The following is a 21,094-nucleotide window of genomic DNA, read 5'->3' as shown; positions in this document are numbered from 1 at the left end:
AACCCTTTAAAATAAGTTGAAATTTAATGACCCAAATCAAGTTTAGTTAACCAAAACAAATAAGTTGGGATTAAATGACCAAAATCAACTCGAGGGATACGACCCATAATTCAACTTTCAAAATAATTAACAATTTTAAACTTACATTAGTTATTTATCCAAATCAAAGCTCAACTTAACACAAAACGGGATGAAAAAGTAAAAGCATTTGTGTTATGGAACATGCAACTATCCCCAACTCAAGTTTCTATCAAGAAGTCCAATCTCACAAGTTTGATGGTTAGGGATTTAGTATGAAGGAGCGTGTTCCAAACACGACTAATGTGGAGGATGTAAAAAGGAGCGTCGAATAAGCATCTTCCAAGTCTGATTCAAGTGGAGGGAAGTTGTAACACCCGTTTCCTGGTATGGTTCTTCTGAATTTAATTTAATTTATTAAGTGCTAGGATTTTTGCTTAGGCCACGACGTGGTGATGGAATAACCATGACGTGGCAGGCCAGTTCCATAAAATGTGCATTCATGAACCACCACCATGTATGAAGATCTTGGCCATGATGGTAGTGGTGTAACGTTTGGCCCAAGTATTATTCATTTCTCAATATTTTAAGGATTTTGGCTGGAACTCGATGAGTTGGGGAGCTCCAAATCGCCGTGTAGGAATCTTTTTGGCTGCGGAGTTTAAGGATCCAACTCGACGAGTTAGGGAGCCCCAACTCGACGAGTTGACGGCTGAAGATGAAACCCTGATTTTAGGGTGTTGCACCCTATATAAAAGATTTAAACCCTTTTGGCTGGCCTCCCTACTAGCCTCCCTTGTCTAGAGAAACCCTAGTTTCGTATTCCATCTTGCATCTTGAGTGTGGTGAGCTTAAAAGAGTGGTTTTTGGTGATTCTTGAAAGGAGCTTGAAGGTGGGAAGCATCTAGCTTGAAGGATGGGCTTTAGATCCAGAAACCCTTCTTCAAAGATAACATCTTTGAGGTATAAAGTCGACACTTGTCGTGTATTCATCTAGATCTCCTTATTTGAAGTTTAAGCATGATTTTGGGGTTTTGGTTGAGTTGTACAAGAAGATGTGGATTCCAGGGGTTGTTAAGCTAGATCTGAACCCTTCATAATATCTCATGGCTTAAAGTTGCAAACTTTATTGGTCCATATGTCCCATTCATGCAATATGTCCATTATAAAGTCATAAATGAGCCTTTGAGGGTATTCCTAGCATGCATGGACATAAAGATGATAACTTTACGTGTTTTGCCTACCTTGGGACATCAAATCTATGTTTTGGAACATTGGAGTGAGTTTTTAAGGGCTTAAAGGGCCAAGACCCTCTTAAAAGGACCTAGGGTTTGAGTTTGAAGCTTTATGGATGGTCCTTGAGGGTAAAGTTTGAAACTTTACCCTTCTAGACCTCATTTTGAAAGGGATCTGAGGTTTGGAGTCTTTGGATTCAAAGGAAACGACTTAACGCATTAAGAAGTTGGTTTCTGGCCAACTCGGCGAGTTCATGAGTGAACTCGATGAGTTGGTGGGAGTTTTCACAATCCATCCATTAAATAAGGGAACTCGAGGAGTTGATATCCAAACTCGATGAGTTGAGTCAACCCAAAATGTTGACCTTGACTTTGACTAACGTTGACTCTTAGGGTTTGAAGTATTGAGTTGAATCTAAGGAGCTGTTTATGTTTAGGGATTGAGTAGAGTAGATAATCGGAACCAGGGACTATTCAACTACTATTAGTATTTGAGGCGAGTCTTCTCACCATACTCATGGGTCAAAGGCACCAAGGCGGGCCCATTAATGGATATAATATGTTTGTATTGAATGGGATATGGTATACTATTTGATTTATGTATGAGTTTATGTGAAGACCATGGGGGAGCCCATGGCATTTGTCAAGACCATGCGGGGAGCCCATGACATGAGGATATAAGACCATGGGGTAGCCCATGACATTCCATTGAAGACCATGGAGGGAGTCCATGGCAATTTTTATGTATATATATGAGCATGACATTATGAGATTATATGATTGGTGTGATTGAGAAACTCACTAAGCTTGTGCTTATAGTTTATTTATATGTTTCAGGTACTTCTCTTGGTAAGGGCAAGGGTTCGGCTTGATGACGAGGCATGCATTCTACTGTGTTTTCACATTTAGCTCTTTGTACTCTGAATTTTCAAAATAACATGGATATGTATTGGGATTTGTATATTTACTATGTTTGATGTTATGAAAATAAAAGTTTAAAAGTTTTATGAACAGTGGGCTGTTACAAGTTGGTATTAGAGCCTTGGTTTGAGAGATTCAGACACACTTCTGGGTGTGTCAGAACTCAAACTGAGGGAATGGTAACAATTGCTTTTCAAAAAGAAACCAAAGTTCAATTTCTTGAAAACAATTTTGTAAGAAAAAGGGGGAGGATACAATGCATGTAATCGGCCGAGCTCAAGTAAGTATTCCCAATGTTTTAGTCATGTTATGATATATATAGAAATATTCTTGTATGGATTATTTGCTAAATGTATTCTTTCAAATTTGTACATGTTAAGGATTGTATAGTCCTAGAATGAGGGAGTATGACTTATTTGTGTTCCTTGTTTGGTTGTGGGATAGGTTAGAAGCTTTATTTGACAGTCTATGTGATTCTCTTAGTGTATAACTTGCATGCATAGGGCAACATGTTATGATTAATCTGGATTTCTGGTCTGGTGAGGGTCGAGAATCCTAGGGCAGTTTAGGATCAGAGTTAGTGCTATGTTTATGAGTTATGATTTGTGATTGGGTGATTTAGGGATATCAGGTATGGCCTTGGGGAAGGTATAGGTAGGTGTGGAAGGTAGTATTGGGCCCGTACTATTGAAAGCACATGGCATGTACCCCAAGCAATGACATAACTGGTAGTCCTTAGGAGTCTGGTGACGAGGAATCCCTTTCGATTTCCTTATCTTGGTTATTTGTGATATTTTTAGTTGAGGATGGTGATGATCACGCGAGGTTTAGGGTCAGGATCAGGTTCAGGCTCCAGTGCAGAGCCCATGGATAAGAGGTTGCACAATCTTATCGCAGCCGAGGCTACACGTGGCATCCTTGATGCTAACCCGGTGATTTTCGGTACCACCAAGGAGGGCATCATGGAGATCATGGAGGAAAGGCTCAGGTCCTTCCGAGCCGAGATTGTTGTAGGCCAGATTGGGGAATGAGCTCCCTTGTTCAGGGAGTTCAAGGCGTGTGGAGCGCCTGAGCTCTTTGGGGTCTGGATTCCCATCACCAGTCGACGTTGGGTGGCAGACATGGAAAATGCCCGGTGCACAAGTTCTTGCCCTGATGCGGCCAATGTGAGGTTCACATCTTGTATGTTGAGGGATCAGGCACGAGACTGGTGGAAGGAGGTGACCCCATGAGGTGGGATTAGCCGGGGTGGTTGAGATGACTTGGGGAGGAGTTTGTGAGGAGGTTTGATCGGGAGTTTGCACCATCCATTGAGGTACAGTGTTTGGTGAGAGAGTTCTAGGATTTACAGCAGATTACCGAGACTGCGGCGGAGATCACCACCAAGTTTCGAGAGAGGACATTTTTGGTTCTGTAGTACGCTGTGGATGAGGAGATGAAGAAGACTAGTGATATTCGTGAGTTTGTGAGTTTTTCGAGGTGTAAGACCCTGAATGAGATGGTAGAGAAGGCCCGGGAATGTGATATTGAGTTGGAGCTCCACATGAAGCGGAAGCTGGAGCAGATTCAGGCAGCAGTAGGTCAGGCCAAGAAGCCTAAGACCTTCGATCCTCCCAGTAGGGGCCAGTAGGGTCGTGGACGTTGTGCCAAGTGTGATAAGCCGCACAGTGGAGCATGCCGACCAGCGGGGTCAAGATGTTATGCATGTGGCCAGTTGGGTCACATGAGTCGGGATTGACCCAAGAAGGGCTTGATTTGTTTCCACTGCAACTAGACTGGTCATAAGAAGGTTGACTGTCTGAGGTTGGTTAGGGGAGGAGGAGATGTGGCAGCACCTGCGCCCGTCACGATGAGGATTACAGATGGCCGCTTAATCAAGGCGGAGGCTCCTGCGGTGAAGATCCGCGCATTTAGGCTGACTACTAAGGAGGCCCGAGCAGCGCCAGACGTCATGACTGGTATGTAATCTCTTATGGCTTGTTTATTTTATTGTTATGCTTATGATTTTATGATTTTGTGTAGGGACCTTTCTGGTCAATGGTTTTTTGGCCCATGTTCTCTTTGATTCGGGGGCTACCTGATCGTTTGTATCCCTTGCACTCAACCAGAAGTTTCGGGATGCTCCGGGGACCTTGGATTCCCCACTTGAGGTGGAGTGCGGATGACCACACCGTGAGTGCTACGAGGGTTTATCGAAGGAGCGTTCTGAATGTGTTTAGGGAGAGGTTTTCTATCGATTTGGTTCTGATTCCTTTGCGGGGATTGAAGGTGATCATCAGGATGGATTGATTGGGCCCCAATGGGGCCATGATAGAATGTGGGCGTCAGCTAGGGAGAGTTCGAACCCCAAGTGGGGGAGAACTGATTATTCATGGAGAGAGAGCCTCGCATGGACCAACTATCTGTTCGACTGCGAGGGATAGGAGGCTTCTTCAGCAGGGCTATTCTGGGTTCTTAACTTATGTTTCAGACACGAGGGTTGAGGCCATGCCAGATTTGAGTAGTGTTCCGGTTGTGCGAGATTTTCCCGATGTATTTCCTGAGGAGTTTCTAGGTGTACCTTCGGAGAGGCAAGTGGAGTTCCATATTGATTTAGTTCCTGGTGCGACTCTGATAGCCAAGGAACCATATTGTCTAGCTCTGCCCAAGATGCAAGAGTTGTCTATGCAGCTTCAGGAGCTGTTAGACTGAGGATTTATTCGTCCGAGCATTTCCCCATGGGGAGCGCTGATTTTGTTCGTGAAAAAGAAGGGTGGGTCATACAGGATGTGTATTAATTATCGGGAACTGAAAAAGCTAACGGTGAAGAAATGTTATCTGCTTTTGAGGATTGATGATTTATTCTATCAGCTCCATGGTGCATCTTGGTTTTTCAAGATTGATCATCGATCGGGGTATCACCAGATGAGGATTCGGGATGAGGATATACCAAACACGGCCTTCAGAACTCGTTATGGTCATTATGACTTCATGGCGATGCCATTTGGGCTTACCAATGCTCCAGTGTCATTCATGGATCTCATGAATCAGGTTTGTAGACCGATGATGGATTGGTCTGTGATCGTCTTCATTGATGATATTTTGGTCTATTCTAAGACCAAAGAGCAGCACGAGCAGCATTTGAGGGAGGTATTGGAGACCTTGAGGATGGAGACGCTATATGAGAATTCTCCAAATGTGATTTTTGGTTGCGTGAGGTGTAGTTTTTGGGGCACATCATCAGTCAGGAGGGTATTTTGGTCGATCCATCCAAAATCGAGGCAGTAATGCATTGGGAGGTTTCAAAGAAAGCATCCGAGATCCGGAGTTTCTTGGGTATTGCAGGGTACTATCGGAGATTCATTCAAGATTTCTCCAAGATTGTGGTACCCTTCACCCGATTGACCAAGAAAAGTGTGACCTTTCGGTAGGGTCCAGATCAGCAGTCGACATTCGAGACCTTGAGGCAGAGATTATGTGAGGCCCCGATTTTAACACGCCCGACGGTTTGGACGACTTTGTAGTGTATTTTGATGCTTCTATTTTGGGATTAGGAGAGGTTCTGATGCAGAGGGGGAATGTGATTGCTTATGCTTTGAGGCAGTTGAGGCCTCATGAGGCGAATTACGCCACTCATGACCTAGAATTGGAGGCGGTGGTGTTTGCCCTCAAGATTTGGAGACATTACTTGTATGGAGTATGATGTACCATTTTCACTGATCATAAGAGTCTGTAGTATTTGATGGATCAACAGAATTTGAACATGCGACATAGGAGATGGCTCGATGTAGTAAAAGATTATGATTGCAAGATTTTGTACCATCCTGGGAAGGCCAATGTGGTGGCCAATGCCTTGAGTCGTAAGGCGGCGAGTGCTTCGATCCGAGATGTTTGCCTGAGGATGATGGTGATTTCGCATGTATTGGATATGATCAAGGGGCTCAGGTTGAAGGACTAAAGAAGGAGAACTGGAAGGCGGAGAGGATTCAGGGGCAGATTCCACTTTTTGTTCGAGACTTTCGGGGTCTATTGACCTAGTGTGACAGAGTTTGGGTATCGACTTTCAGGGGTGTGAGGAAAAAGATCTTGGAGGAGGCGCATAAATCCAAGTTTTCTATCCATCCGGGGGCCACGAAGATGTATCGAGATTTGATATTGTGTGATTAGTGGCCTTGCATAAAGCGGGCGATTGCATGGTTTGTTGAGCAATGTTTGACCTACAGGATGGTCAAAGCCGGGCATCAGAGGTCCCACGACAAGATGCAGCCGCTAGCTATTCCTATGTGATAATGGGAAGAGATTTCTATGAATTTTATCACGAAGTTACCTAGGTCGGCACGGGGTGTGGACTCTATCTGGGTTATTGTGGACAGGTTGACCAAGAGTGCTCATTTTATTCCGATCTCCGAGAGTATCTTCGCTGAGAAGTTAGCATATATTTATGTGCGTGAAGTGGTGGTTAGACACAAGGTGCCAATTTCTGTAGTTTCGGACTGTTATGTTCGTTTCATCTCCAGGTTTTAGAGGAAGTTCCATGAGGAGTTGGGAACTCAGTTGCATTTTAGCATTGCTTATCACCCCTAGACTGACAGTCAGAGTGAGCGGACGATTTAGACACTCGAGGATATGCTTCGGGTATGTGTATTGGATTTCGGAGGGAGTTGGGATACTTTCCATCCACTAGCAGAGTTCTCATATAACAATAGTTATCATGCTAGTAATGAGTGACCCCCGTTGGAGGTGCTTTATGGTTAGATATGTAGGACTTTAGTTTTCTGGGAGGGGGGAGGTCGGACATCGAGTTATAGGGAGTACCGAAGTGGTGCTTAAGACGGCTGAGTTGATTCAGCAGGTTCGCGACCGGCTTCATACAATGCAGAGCAGGCAAAAGAACTATGCGGATAGGCGCAGATTGGACCTATAATTTCAGGTTGGGGATATGGTACTTCTGAAGGTGTCACCCTGGAAGGGTGTTATACGGTTCAGGAGGCGGGGCAAGTTGGGCCCCAAGTATATTAGCCTGTTTCGGATCATAGCCCGGTTCGGCAAGGTTGCGTATCAGTTGAACTTGCCTGAGGAGCTTGGGCAAATCCACAGTACATTTCATGCTTCGCAGTTGCGGAAGTGTGTGGCTGATGAGTCGATGGTTTTATCTCTTGATGATATTCAAATTTATGAAAGCTTTAATTATGTGGAAAAGCCCATTGCGATTATGGATAGAGAAACGAAAACCGTCTGGAACAAGGAAGTGAAGTTAACGAAGGTACAATGGCAGCACCAAAGAGGCTCCGAATGGACCTGGGAGCCGGAGGAAGAGATGAGGAAGCATTATCCAGACCTTTTTGCATCATCAAACTTTGAGGACGAAGTCTAGTTCAAGTGGGGGTGATTTGTAACGCTTGGTCAAGGTATTATTCATTTCTCAATATTTTAAGAATTTGGGCTGGAACTCGATGAGTTGGGGAGCTCCAACTCATTGAGTAGGAATCTTTTTGGCCGCGGAGTTTAAGGATCCAACTCGACAAATTAAGGAGCCCCAACTCGACGAGTTGACGGCCAAATATCAAACCCTAATTTTAGGGTGCTACACCCAATATAAAGGACTTAAACCCTTTTGGATGGCCTTCCTACCAGCCTCCTTTGTCTAGAGAAACCCTAGTTTCGTATTCCATCTTGCATCTTGAGTGTTGTGAGCTTAAAAGAGTGGTTTTTGGTGATTCTTGAAAGGAGCATGAAGGTGGGAAGCATCTATCTTGAAGGAGGGGCTTTAGATCTAGAAACTCTTCTTCAAGGGAAGCATCTTTGAGGTGTAAAGTTGACATCTTTTCATATATTCATCTAGATCTCCTTATTTGAAGTCTAATCATGATTTTGGGGTTTTCGTTGAGTTATCCAAGAGGATGTGGATTCCATGGGTCCATGGGTTGTTAAGCTAGATTTGACGCCTTCATGATATCTCTTGGCTTAAAGTTGCAAACTTTATTGGTCCCTATTTCCCATTAATGAAATATGTCCATTATGAAGTCATAAGTGAGCCTTTGAGGGTATTTCTAGCATGCATGGATGTAAAGTTGGAAGCTTTACATGTTTTGCCTACCTTGGGACCTCAGATCTGTGTTTTGGAACATTGGAATGAGAGTTTAAGGGCTTAACGGGTCAAGACCATCTTTAAAGGACCTAGGGTTTGAGTTTGAAGCTTTATGGATGTTCCTTGAGGGTAAAGTTAGAAACTTTACCTTTCTAGACATCATTTTGAAAGGGATCTAAGGTTTGGAGTGTTTGGATTCAAAGGAAACGGCTTAACGCATTAAAAAGTTGGTTTTCTAGCCAACTCGGCGAGTTCATGAGGGAACTCGACGAGTTCGTGGGACTTTTCGCGATCTAGCCAGTCAACAAGGGAACTCGATGAGTTGAGTCAACCCAGAATGTTGACCTTGACTTTGACTTTGACTAATGTTGCCTCTTAGGGTTTGAAGTACTGAGTTGAATCTAAGGAGTTGTTTATGTTTAGGTATTGAGTAGAGAAGGTACTCGGAACCAGGGACTATTCAGCTACTGTTAGTATTTGAGGTGAGTCTTCTCACCACACTCATGGGTCGAGGGCACCAAGGCCGGCCCATTAATGGATATGATATGTTGGTATTGAACTGGATATGGTATGCTATTTGATTTATGTATGGGTTTATGTGAAGACCGTGGGGTAGCCCATGGCATTTGTCAAGACCATGGGGGGAGCCCATGGCATGAGGATATAAGACCATGGGGGTAGCCCATGGCATTCCACTGAAGACCATGGAGGGAGTCCATGGCAATTTGTATGTATATGTATGAGCATGACATTATGCAATTATATGATTGGTGTGATTGGGAAACTCACTAATATTGTGCTTACAGTTTATTTGTATGTTGCGGGTACTTCTATTGATAAGGGAAGGGCCCGACTTGATGATGAGGCATGCATTCTCCGGTGTTTTCACATTTAGCTCTTTGTACTCTGAATTTTCAAATAACATGGATATGTATTGGGATTTCTATATTTACTATGGTTGATGTTATGAAAATAAAAGTTTAAAAATTTTATGAAAATTGGGCTATTATAAGTGGCTAGGTTTCAAAACCCTAGATTATGGGATTAGTGCTATATTTAATGGCATTAACTCCATGTGTTGTCTCATTTGGCAGCCTCCATCATTTGAGAATAACCTCCACCCAAACCCTAGCCTCTTTGTGTGTGTTTTGAGAGTTTTAAAACATTTTGTGAAGCTTGGAAGAAGAATAATAAGTAGTTTATCTTGAGGATTGGAAGCTTTACTTTGTCTTGGATCTAGAATCTATTTCTCATTTATGACCTCACGAAGGTATAAAGTCTCTAATGTGTTCATTATATCTAGAATTTGTGTTAGGACATTTTATGAGCTTTTTAGTCCCAATCTTCTTGTCCTTGGATTTTGGTTTAACTCCAGAGAATTTAAGTTAATTATCTTGCCTCTACACCATGGTGTTGGTTGGAAAGTGGTCTTGCATGCCCTAGGGTGTTGTTCATGCAACTGGTGCAAACCATTTAGAGCTTAGGATTAGAGATGTTGACTTATTGAGTTGTACTAATGGATAAAGTTAGAAACAATATCCATCTAGACCTTAAGCGGAATCTGTTGGATTAATTCTAAGTCCATAACTATTTTGGTATGTACTTGACCCGATGGTGCATGGTCCTTTTGGGTTGCCTTCACGAAAGCAACTTGATAGGATGAATTATGGAGAGAGAGGATTAATTATGATTTATCAATATATTATGAGAATAATATATTAAAGGAGAAATCATATTGTTTAATTAATATTAGTCAATAATTAATTAAGAATTAATTTTATGACTAAAAAATATTATTTAAATAAAGGGGACTGGAACTGTTAATTGTGTGATAGTTGAATATTGGGCTAATGGATGCCATATTTGAGGAGTGGACGAATTCTATGTGGAAAACCATTAGAAATCGTCCAAGGCCTCTAAGGAGGGAGTCCATGGGCTACTTAGGGCCTAAGTAGTCAAATTAGGATTTCCTTGTTAGATAATCCTAATAGCCTCACTATTTAAGGACCCCTAGGGCACCAAAAACGTGGCTAACTGATTCCTTAGGGTTTCTAAACGGTTTTGGGTGCCTCCTCTCTTCTCCATCTTCATCCTCTTTCTCTTGGTGTTTGTGAGCCATTAGAGGAGTGACATTTGTGACTCTAAGCTTTTAGAAGCCAATTACAAGAAGGAATAGATTGTTATTATTACATAACAATCAAAGGTAAGATCTAAACCCTATTCTTATGTTAATATCGATTATCACATGCTAGATCTAGGGTTTATGGCTTTGGATGATTATTGCATGTTCATTAGACAAACTAGATCCAAAGCTTTAAGGTTTGAATGTACACCACAAGAATGATTTGTTTTGAAAGAATTTTCAAAACAAATATTTTCAACAAAAAAATGGTTTTTAACAAAATCAAAATCGTGTTCAAAATAATATCCGACAAGGTGAAAATCAGGTTCAAAATAACTTTGGATGCCAACAGAACAATTTTCAAAATCAAAATGGTTTTCAAGGATTTGCTCAAAATCATGGACAAAGGAGATTTTCTCAAAATCGGAAAGTTTTTCAACAAAATTCATATTTTGGTTATCAAAACCGATATCAAAATTGTTTTCAACATCCATCTCACAAATCATTTCCTACGGTACATATTGAGAAAATAAATATCAAAGGAAAGAAAAATGTGCCTTTAAAGCCTCAAAATCCACATTTTCCAAATCCATATTTGAAGCAAAAGATGAGCGCTTCATTTGTTAAAAGGAGTAATGATGTAAAGAATTTTAATCATTGGATTGAAGCAAAGGGGAAACAATATCAATCATGAAAATTTTCTTAGGAAAAAATTCAAGATGCTTACAAGAAATATTTGAGTGAGTCAATGAGTGGAAGTTCTTCCTCTCAAGAATCTACACTAAAATTGCAAAAATGGAAAAGTGATCCAAAGAAGAAAATTAATGTTTCTCCGCAAAAGGTTGGAAAAGAAATGAAGGTTAAAGCATAACCTGATTGGTGTTTCACAACTTGTTATTGGAATAGGAAATCATGTTCTTTTTGTTGAGGAAGGTAGTACAATTTCAACCAAAGAAATGAAGGAGGTTTTGATGTTGAAACACATTTTGACGATTGACTTGTGCGGAATAAGAACATCTTGAGATTTAAAAATCATAAAAAATATGAATGAAGAACATAAAAGAGATGAGTAATTCCATGATTTTACTAGAAAGAGAGAACTAAAATATTACATGAAGAACATGGGTTGGGAGAGATAACTCTCCCTTGGTGGGAGAGATCCCACCACACACTCTCTCACTAGAAACTACATTTGTGCCCTCTTACTTTTTTTAATAATATGTGACCATCTCTATTTATAGGGAGAAAGAAACCAAACAATACAATAAAGGGAATAAAATAACCTAACTATCACTCAAAAATTGTAGATCATTTCCATGCTCTAACATTCTCTCCCTAAATACTCGCAAATGATGAGCAATACCAATAAGTGATAAAAGGCTAAAATACACAGTAACCGACTAGCATGTGTGGTAATAAAATGAAAAAAAAGAGAACCAAATGCTGAAATATCTTTGAAACTCTGAACTGTCTGTGATCTCTGATGCTGACCATAAATCTCTAATCAGTAAAGGTCTTCGGCTTCAAGGTCACCACTCTTGAGGAAGAAAAATAAGATCTAAATCTTCAAACTAGTCATAACCCAAATGATCAAGTAGAAGATCCAATCAGAAAAATACTTCGACTTCAAGATGTCTGAAAAACATCTCTACTTCTCGAATCATAATACACCCAAAATTCTTCAAAAGAAAAACCTACTAAAAATATGAAACATCCTGTGGTAGGTCTGAATAATAAATAATCTGGATCCAGTAAACATCTAGTGAAGCCAAATATTTGATCATGATGACCAAAAATCAGTGTCATGTCACATCACTAAGTAAGTCATCCTCTTCAGAGGTCTTCAAAAATCCAAACTCAAATAATCATTAAAACATATCCGGATGATAATATAATATTCTCTCCCTATCTTTAATAACCAATGACCGGATATCAAAAAACAACAAATCATCTGGATGGAGAGTGTCAGATACCAAGAGCTTTGCATGCTCTCCCTAGATGTATCCGGTTGATTCTGTCACTGAAAACTGCTCGAACAAATACCAAAGAAACAAATAATAACTCTGCATGAAAAAAAACTTCGTTGTGCTGATAAATGCGGATGTACCCAAACTGCAGTGTCGGAAATCCTGAAGTGGTCTTCAAAAAATAAAGTCCACCTGCTCAAGATACATTGTTCGTCAACCGAAGATCAAGAGCGACAAATCATAAAAATCCCATAAAGCGCAGGTTGCGAAAAATTTTGTTGATCAGACGCAACTGCGGGACAATCCTCGTGAAGAAAAATATGATGTCTGACTGCGGTATGGAGTAATCCTCTTGGAAAGAATAAATTTTTTCCAATATAATCAACATGAAGTGAACCAATGTGACGATCAAAGGTTGGGTTGTGGCAAAATTTGGTTTTAAAAAAATGGTATTAATAAAAAAATTGGCTTTGGTGTAAAAAAAATTGGTGTTGAAAATAATTGTTGTTAATTAAAAAAAAAATAAGGCAAAAAGAATAAAAGGAAACCGGGGGGGGGGGGGGGGGTGGGGGCTGCTATGAGGAGGAAGGAGGAGGGAGGTACCGAGGAGGGCAGGTAGTATGGCTTCGTGGGAGAAGGATTGATGACAAAGGAGTACCGAAGAGTAGGAGGCTGTATGGAAGAGCTTCCGAGGACAAGGGTCTGCGGGTAAGAAATGTGAGATATGCGGTAGAGATTAGAAGGTTAAGTTGCGATAAGAGAAGAAGGGGAGGCTATAGTGAGAGGAGGCGTTGAAGGTTGTGGTAGTAGTCAAGAGGTTAGGCTGCGGTACTAATTTGCGCTAGGTGTCTAAAGAATGAAGCGAAAAGGCGGAAGGGCAAGTCTACGGTCAGAGGTTGCGGTCACTTGGATATGTGTAAGAGTGGTCTCCGGTACTAGGCCTGAGCAGGTTTCCGGGTAAGGATCAGGTCTGCTGTGGACCGCAGAGCCTGCTCAGCAGACTCTTTTTTTTTTCTTTTTTTTCTAACAGATTTTGGTCTTCGGTATGGAACCCAAGGAGGGGCATGCTGATGACGAAAAATGCTATTTTTTTGTGAAAAATTGGTACCAAAGAGCTTAAGTCTTCATATTTATTAAGAGGAATCTTTCATAAGGCATGAGGGGATGAGGTAGAATGTTGGGAAGGCAAAAGGTTGAGGGGACAACGCATGGGTTAAGGGTAAAATATTGAGTGTGCAGTAAAATTAAGGGACAAAAGCAGATGAGATTGGACACAGTCACATGCTTTTTGATTTGGAGGGAATAATAAAACAAAGTACTCTTTTCCAAAAAGAGTAAAGAGGACAAGTGTCTTCTCAAAACCATTTAGCTATGTCCAACATATTCAAAGGAAGATCTACCAGCAACTTCTAAGAGCAAAGGAACTTGAACATCATACCCTTTTTTTTATGAACAAGAGGTTGCTGGAACATAATCTTCAAAGAAATATTCTCCACTTTCTTCAATAAAGCCCAAGATTTTTGTGTCTTATTTTCAAGGCATAAATAAAATGTCTAGAGCAAATTCTTCAACAATTTTTTGACCACAACAATCTTATTCTCCCTTTTTCTTCTTCTTCTTCTTCAACATCATCATGAAAGAAACTTTTCAAACCCGGATTTTCCAGTAGAAAAATGAACAAGCAACAACTACATTTTTATTCTTGAAAGCTTGAATCAACACTTCTAAAATGGAAAAACTCATTATAAAAATTTCCGGTTTGAACCCGAAAATTCTTGCAAAAATCGGAAAAATCTTCAAGATAAACAGCGATCGGGAGTCATTCCATTGAACTAGTCGCTTAAACCTTCAAGGTACGACTCTGATACCAATTATTGAAACCTATTTTGACGATTGGCTTGTGCAGAATAAGAACATCTTCATATTTAACGATCATAAAAAATATGAATGAAGAACATAAAAGAGATGAGTAATTCCATGATTTTTCTAGAAAGAGAGAACTAAAATATTACATAAAGAACATGGGTTGGGAGAGATAACTCTTCCTTGGTGGGAGAGATCCCACCATACTCTCTCTCACTAGAAACTACATTTGTGCACTCTTACTTTTTTTTAATAATACGTGGCCATCTCTCTCTATATATAGGGAGAGAGAAACCAAACAATACAATAAAGGGAATAAAATAACCTAACAATCACTCATAATTAGTAGAGCATTTACATGCTCCAACATTTGCTAAAGTCAAAACGAAATGGAGACATGTTCACTCTCGACATGAAACCAATTATAGGCATACCCTCTGTGTGCTTGCTATCAAAACCATCTTTGGGTCTCAGTTGGTTATGGCATCAATGTCTATCTCATCTTAACTTTAAGAAGATAAATAAACTTATTCTTAATGATCTTGTTCGAGGTTTACCTGTTCTGAAATTTGACAATGATTCATTATGTGCAACATGTGAGCAGGGAAAACAACATCGTCATGGTCATCTGATCATAATTGATTTAAAGATCATTGTACCATTGGAACTTCTTCACATTGACTTGTGTGGACCTTCAACTAATGAGTCACTCAATAAAAAGAAGTATATACTAGTTATTGTTGATGATTTTTCAAGGTTTAGTTGGGTTTTCTTTCTTCGACAGAAGTCGGAAACTACTCAAGTGATGATTAATTTTATCAAGAAAATTGAATTGAGCTTGAAAAGAAAAGTTCAAAAGATAAAAAGTGACAATGGAACAGAGTTCAAAAATAGAATCTTAGATTCGTTTCTGACAGAGCTGGGAATCTCACATAATTTTTCATCTCCGTAAACACTGCAACAAAATGGTGTAGTCGAAAAGAGAAATCGATCATTATGTGAAACGGTGAGAATGATGCTCATTTATGCGAATCTGCATCAATACTTTTGGGCTGAAGCAGTATTGACTTCTTGCTTTACACAAAATCACTCTTTTATTCATCGTCGTTTCAATATTACACCTTATGAGATTATAAACAAAAGGAAACCTAATGTTAATTTTTCTATGTTTTTTGGGTGCAAGTGTTTCTTCATGAATCTCAAGGATAGTCTTTCCAAATTTCAGACGAAAGCTAATGAGGGAATTTTCCTGGGATATTCTCACAATTTTGTAGCCTATAGAGTGTTGAATAAGCGAACTAGGAAGATTGAAGAAACTTTCAATCTCACATTTGATGACTATTATGTCAAGATAAGCGAACAAACTTTCGTTTAAAAACCAATAGTTTCGGAATCTAATGATGAGTATGAGAAAATGTTTACATTTTATGTTGATCTCGATTTAATTTTTGGTATTCCTGATAGGGCAATTGATGCAGAGATCAAAGTTGAAGATAATCAAATTCCTAAGGCATCGAAACATTCTGATGATTCGACAATTTCAATTGAAGAAAATGATGCACATTCTTCATCAACCTCAAGAACTAATATCGAAAGATTGCAATTTTCGACTGATGATCAAGTAGAGGGGAAGCACTTGATTTCTTCGTCTCACAACGAACGACAATATTACCATGTCGAGGGGGAGAGTATGTTTAACTATCCTGATGACGAGGGGGAGCATATGTCTAACCATCCTGATGATGAGGGGAAACATATGTCTAACCAACCTGATGTCGATGGGGGAGGATATGATGAATCCTTGGTTGAGGGGGAGCCAAGTGGATGTACTCATGATGAGGGTAATGATGGAAATAATGATTTTCATGATTTTGCTGACAATGTTTCAATTACAGGAGGAAGACAGTGAGCTGAAGAAGTTTATGAAGATGCACAACTGGAACTTGATCCTACCTTTCCACCGATGGACAAATGGACGAAAAATCATCCAAAGGAATAGATTCTTGATGATCCAAATCGCTTGAGATTTTGATAGCCAAATCTCTTGGAAACGAAAGTCAATTTGAGAGTAGAAAGTGGTTTCGACTATGGTGTTGCATTCATTGGTTCCTAAATTGCATCTGGAATTATATTTGGGGAAAATGCACAAATAATTCACAATTGGTCCTTAAAGTGTCAGTAAAATGACTCTTTTTACCCAAAAATCAAAATCTTGTAAAATATTGAAGATTTTTTTGTGGATTTTTCAAAAAGTGGTCATTTTTGCAAGTATTTTCCAACAATATGCACTATTTTGTACATTTTCGAGTCAAAGGCGGTCCGATAAGTGAAGAATTCGAAAATTGTGATAAGATTTTATAGATTTGAAATGAAACATTTATGCTAGTTGTCAAGGGGAGTTTTGCATGGAAAATTCCAAATTAAACACTTTCTCATTCCCATTTGGGTTTTATAATCATATTTCGATTATAAAAAGGGGAGAGATTAGTAATATGAGAATTCGAAATTGAAAGTTTTGGATTTTTCATATTAGGCGAATTTGAAGACCGATGTGACCTTGAGAAGGAAAATTTTATGAAGGGAGTCGAATTGGAAATTCTGAAGTGATTTGGGATTTTCCCGGTTTCATGGAGGGTTTAGACATAATAAAGATTTTTGTGGCGTGTTTGTATGCTTAAAGTTGGGTAATTGATTTATGGAGTTTTGGATTCTCCAAATTTCCTTTTGATGCTCGGATTGTGATGTCTCACACTCAAGAGCCTAGATTGGAAAATCATTGAAGACTTGAAGATTTGGTGCTCATTTTTATATTTGTAATGCTTGAGGTTTCGTTCGTGAAGTTGCTCTTTTTGGTGATTGAATCCGAGACATCCATTCCTAACTTTGAGGGGGAGAATGTTGGGTAGAAAGTTCTTCATTAGATGACTAGTGAAGACCTGGTTTCGGAAGACTCAATTATATATGTGGGATTGAAGCCTTCTGATATGAGAGAGAGAGAGAGAGAGAGAGAGAGAGAGTGTGTGTGTGTATGTGACTACTTGTTAGCACCTTTATAAATAGTGGGTTGCATACCACTATTAGAGTGTGCTTGAGAGATGCAACATTGAAAGTGTTAGTGTGAGCTATTTATTTTTCTAGATCTAGTTTATACATTTTTATAACAACTTTTATAATCAAATACATCTCTTAGACACCCAAATCACCATGTTTATTGTGTTCTTTATAATTCTGCATGTCAAACCAAATGCTCATAATTCACTACACTATAACATTGTTGTATAATGGAAATAATGTTAAAATATGGTAATGACTTATAAAAAACATTTTGATTAATTTAAGCATTTTCTTAATCTATTTTGTATAACACATTAATGTAAGTGTGCTGCTATTATGGATGGAAGTTTTAAGAATAATATTCTATGTAAAGAAAATCCATGTATGTTACTGTTATGGTCTTACAAAATTTATATGTAATTGTTATTTAACATTCATATATGATGATCAATTTCAAAAAGAAATAGTTAAAATTAAAACCCAAAGAGTTATGGAATGGTTTCACAAAATTTATTGATACAGATAAACATGTTAACGATAGATGGCTTAGTGTATCATATGTGCAAAATAAGTTTGAATCTATTGTTGAAAACTGAATACGTTTCATGACCACATACATGATGAGTACATGTTTCAAAGCACATATCAGACATTGACATATCACAATGAAGAATATACTCTAAAGTTCTACATATGATTAAGGTTTTTTGAATCATGCATGAAATGATGGCTACAAGTTCAATGCACAAAGTTAGCATGTAGGACCGTCATCTTCATCCTCGTTGGATAAGGTTGGAATCCTCAAAATATGGTTCACACGAACGCCGTAGTTGATTTCGTGGAGTGTCGCAAAACCTTAGAGGTCTCTCGAGGATTTTGTTTCATATTGCATTCAAAAGTTAAATTAATGAGTTGTTACAAGGTTTATCCCAACATTAAAATGAACTATTTCAAATGCAAGTGTAACCATTTTGTAATATTATGGCGAGAAACATATCTAACCTCCAACAACGAACGTGGTCATTGCTGCTTACGTTCGACCTTGATGCCTATAAGACTAGCTTGAATCGACCACCATCACGACACCAATATTAGGAGAATGGCAATGAGGAATATTTGGATGACGATAAGTAGATATACTATTAAACTTTGATTGCTATAAAAGAACATTGTATAACATCAAATGATAGTATTGTTATATATAAATTTTTGCGTTGTTTTATAAAGTCTTTGGAAGAATAATAAAAATTAAATTTCAAAAAATTCGACAACATGTCGTTGTAGATGTCGAAAAGATTTGCCAATGATACACTTTATAGCGACGTCAAGTCGTTATAATATGCCCCAACTATTTTTGAAAGGAAGACCTATGGACATGACATGCCGTCCTTATCTTTAATTTTTATTTTGTTCTTAATTTTTAATGTAACGACAAACGCTATAAAACATTTTTAGCAATAGCTAGATTAATTCTAAAGCAACGACATGTTGGAGTCTATACACATTCAACGACGACATAAGTCGTCATAGTAGAGGCTGTTTTCAATAGGGATGAGCAAGGAAAGCCAATTCCCATTTCCCAAGCTCAAACTGGTATTGCACCGAAACCATACAATACCCAAACCAAATACATGCATTTAGTAAGGTATTCATTTCCACTTTTCCAACCACTTTCATTTCGTACTACCGGTTCGGTACCCAAATATTTTCCAAAATCCCAAATCGAACCAAAAACTAAAGAGGCAACAAGATTTTCTAGATCTCTTAACCCAAATTTCAATCCATTGCTTAGATTTGAAAGATATAATTATACAAAGCATTACACCGTATACTAAAAGAATAAACAATTATATTCAATCTTTTTCTTCTAATTATACTTCGGAGCATGTAATATTTAGCTTGGTCAAAGATGTACTGAGAACTAATGAATATTCTTAATATTTAAACATCAAAAGAAAAGGTCAATATGAAGTTACTATAAAAAGCAATATATTGTTGTGTTTATCAAAAGATTTAATTATAAAGATAAGGATATGATGTGATATATACAACATAATGGACCAATGGTTTACTAAATATGATTTCCAAAGTGGTCGTATAATCATTTTTCCTAGTCCCGAAACCGTAAACGAACCGGTAACAAATATGTATCGGTATTTAATACTAGATTTCGTGTCAAAAAAGCACATCCCTAGGTTTTTGTACTACATGAGAAGATAAGAAGAATCTACCAACCATCCTGTTAAAAGAGTAGGACAAAAACTTTTCACCTTACAAAATTAGAAAAATTATACTATCAAGGGTTTGATTTAATTTGTCCGACGGCATATATTTTACGGATTTGGTTTTGTAAGAAAATGATTACGTGTCTTTAACACCACAAAGGGGTCTCCGTCTATAGTGATATATGCATGTTGTAAAACTCAATTTATGTGATAAATATATAACGAATTAACGATCAAGAAATATTGAACCCTGAGTTAGAAAATACTCGTTTACTTTTCATATAAAAACAAAACAACCATAAGTTTAGTTTGAACCATTGATCTTGAAAAGCCCTACACCAATCAATTTTGATGCCAATTCCACATTGTTTAACTGCAACCACATGCAAAGCCTATGGTCTTGAAGAGACTGATCAATCTTGGTGCAAACAAAGGTTGGTTTTGGTGCTTAGAGAACGCCTGGGGGCTTGGAGACAATGAAACTGATACACTGCACTTGACGAACGTTGTCAAATCCAATAACACGGATGAAGGCATTGGGGTACTCCTTCTTGCATTCTTCAACCTCCTTCATGACCTGAGCTGAGTCAGTGCACCCGAACATAGGCAATTTCCACATTGTCCAGTAGCGTCCATCATAGTATCCAGGGGAATGGTGGTGCTCACGGTAAACGAAACCATGCTATTAATTATAAATACACACCACAAATATAAATATTTACTCACTTTACAATTAATTATGTTTTGTTTATATTAATCAATTAGTTAATAAAATTAATAAAAGGCGATTAAAAGAAATAGACCTCCAACTCGAATTCCAAGCAAGGAACCCACTTGTTGCGGAGAAGGTAGTCGATTTCCTTAGACAATGCGGCGTCGGACAATGGTGGTAGGTATGAAAGGGTCTCGTACTTCTTTAACCCTATTGGTGGCCACACCTGTATCACATAAAATTTGGTAAACTGATTCACATTCTGATACTGATTAGAATACTTAATTATGGTTTATCCACCATATATATACCTTCATGCATTGCACTCTTCCACCATTGCTGGGGAGGGAGGAAAAGTCGTTGTTAGCTTTCTTGGTGACTGGGAAAGTGACGTTAGACTTGAGACCAGTTAATGGAGCAGCCAAGCTGGCTTGGGTGGAGGTGGTCCGGCTGACAGTGGCGACAATGGAGGAGGAGATGGACGCCATTTATAAGTAATTTGCTGCTCTTCTCTTAGTAATAGTTAGGAATGGACTTCTAGAATCCAATGACTGATTTTAGTCCCTATTGATGTATAGGTATATATAGTACTACTTGCCTATCTAACGGACAAAAACACATATATATCTTGATTCTAACGTATGGTGTGGCTGATGACATTACATGCATCATGTCCACAAAGATTTTAAAAGGATGTAATGCCTTATCATTGAGTAATTAACCATTTAGTAACGTATGGTGCATGTGGCTGATGATATCCACTATTTATTTATTTATTTATTTATTCATTTTTAACAGGAAATTTAATCTAATCTTATACTACTCCTAAATTCATCTTTGTCTCAGACCTGAACCCTCAACCTAAAAAATAGATGACAACACCTGATACCGTTGATTAGAATGTTCTTCC

The 21,094-nt window shown here is 38.7% G+C and overlaps 1 protein-coding gene across 1 annotated transcript; it reads right to left on the bottom strand.

Annotated features, from left to right (window-relative positions):
- Positions 1–19,727: 19,727 nt before the first annotated feature.
- Positions 19,728–20,755, bottom strand: LOC145087389 (ribulose bisphosphate carboxylase small subunit, chloroplastic-like). The gene is made up of 3 exons (XM_079025339.1): positions 20,496–20,755; positions 20,276–20,410; positions 19,728–20,154 (listed from the first exon to the last, which is right to left on the bottom strand). The coding sequence occupies exons 1-3, from the start codon at positions 20,670–20,672 to the stop codon at positions 19,921–19,923; spliced, it is 546 nt and encodes a 181-aa protein (XP_078881465.1). The 5' UTR covers positions 20,673–20,755; the 3' UTR covers positions 19,728–19,920.
- Between the last annotated feature and the right edge of the window lie 339 nt (positions 20,756–21,094).

This window comes from Lactuca serriola, chromosome 2 (assembly GCF_051521515.1).
Source record: "Lactuca serriola cultivar US96UC23 chromosome 2, Lser_US96UC23_V15, whole genome shotgun sequence".
Lineage (NCBI taxonomy): Eukaryota > Viridiplantae > Streptophyta > Magnoliopsida > Asterales > Asteraceae > Lactuca > Lactuca serriola.
This window is presented reverse-complemented; position numbering and strand designations above follow the sequence as displayed.

Excerpts from the sequence above, each read along its gene's own strand:
- LOC145087389 (XM_079025339.1), bottom strand. The coding sequence starts at position 20,672 with ATGGCGTCCATCTCCTCCTCCATTGTCGCCACTGTCAGCCGGACCACC. Across the intron at positions 20,411-20,495 it reads GAAGAGTGCAATGCATGAAG|GTGTGGCCACCAATAGGGTT; the intron begins GTATATATATGG and ends TATGTGATACAG. Across the intron at positions 20,155-20,275 it reads GCTTGGAATTCGAGTTGGAG|CATGGTTTCGTTTACCGTGA; the intron begins GTCTATTTCTTT and ends TATAATTAATAG.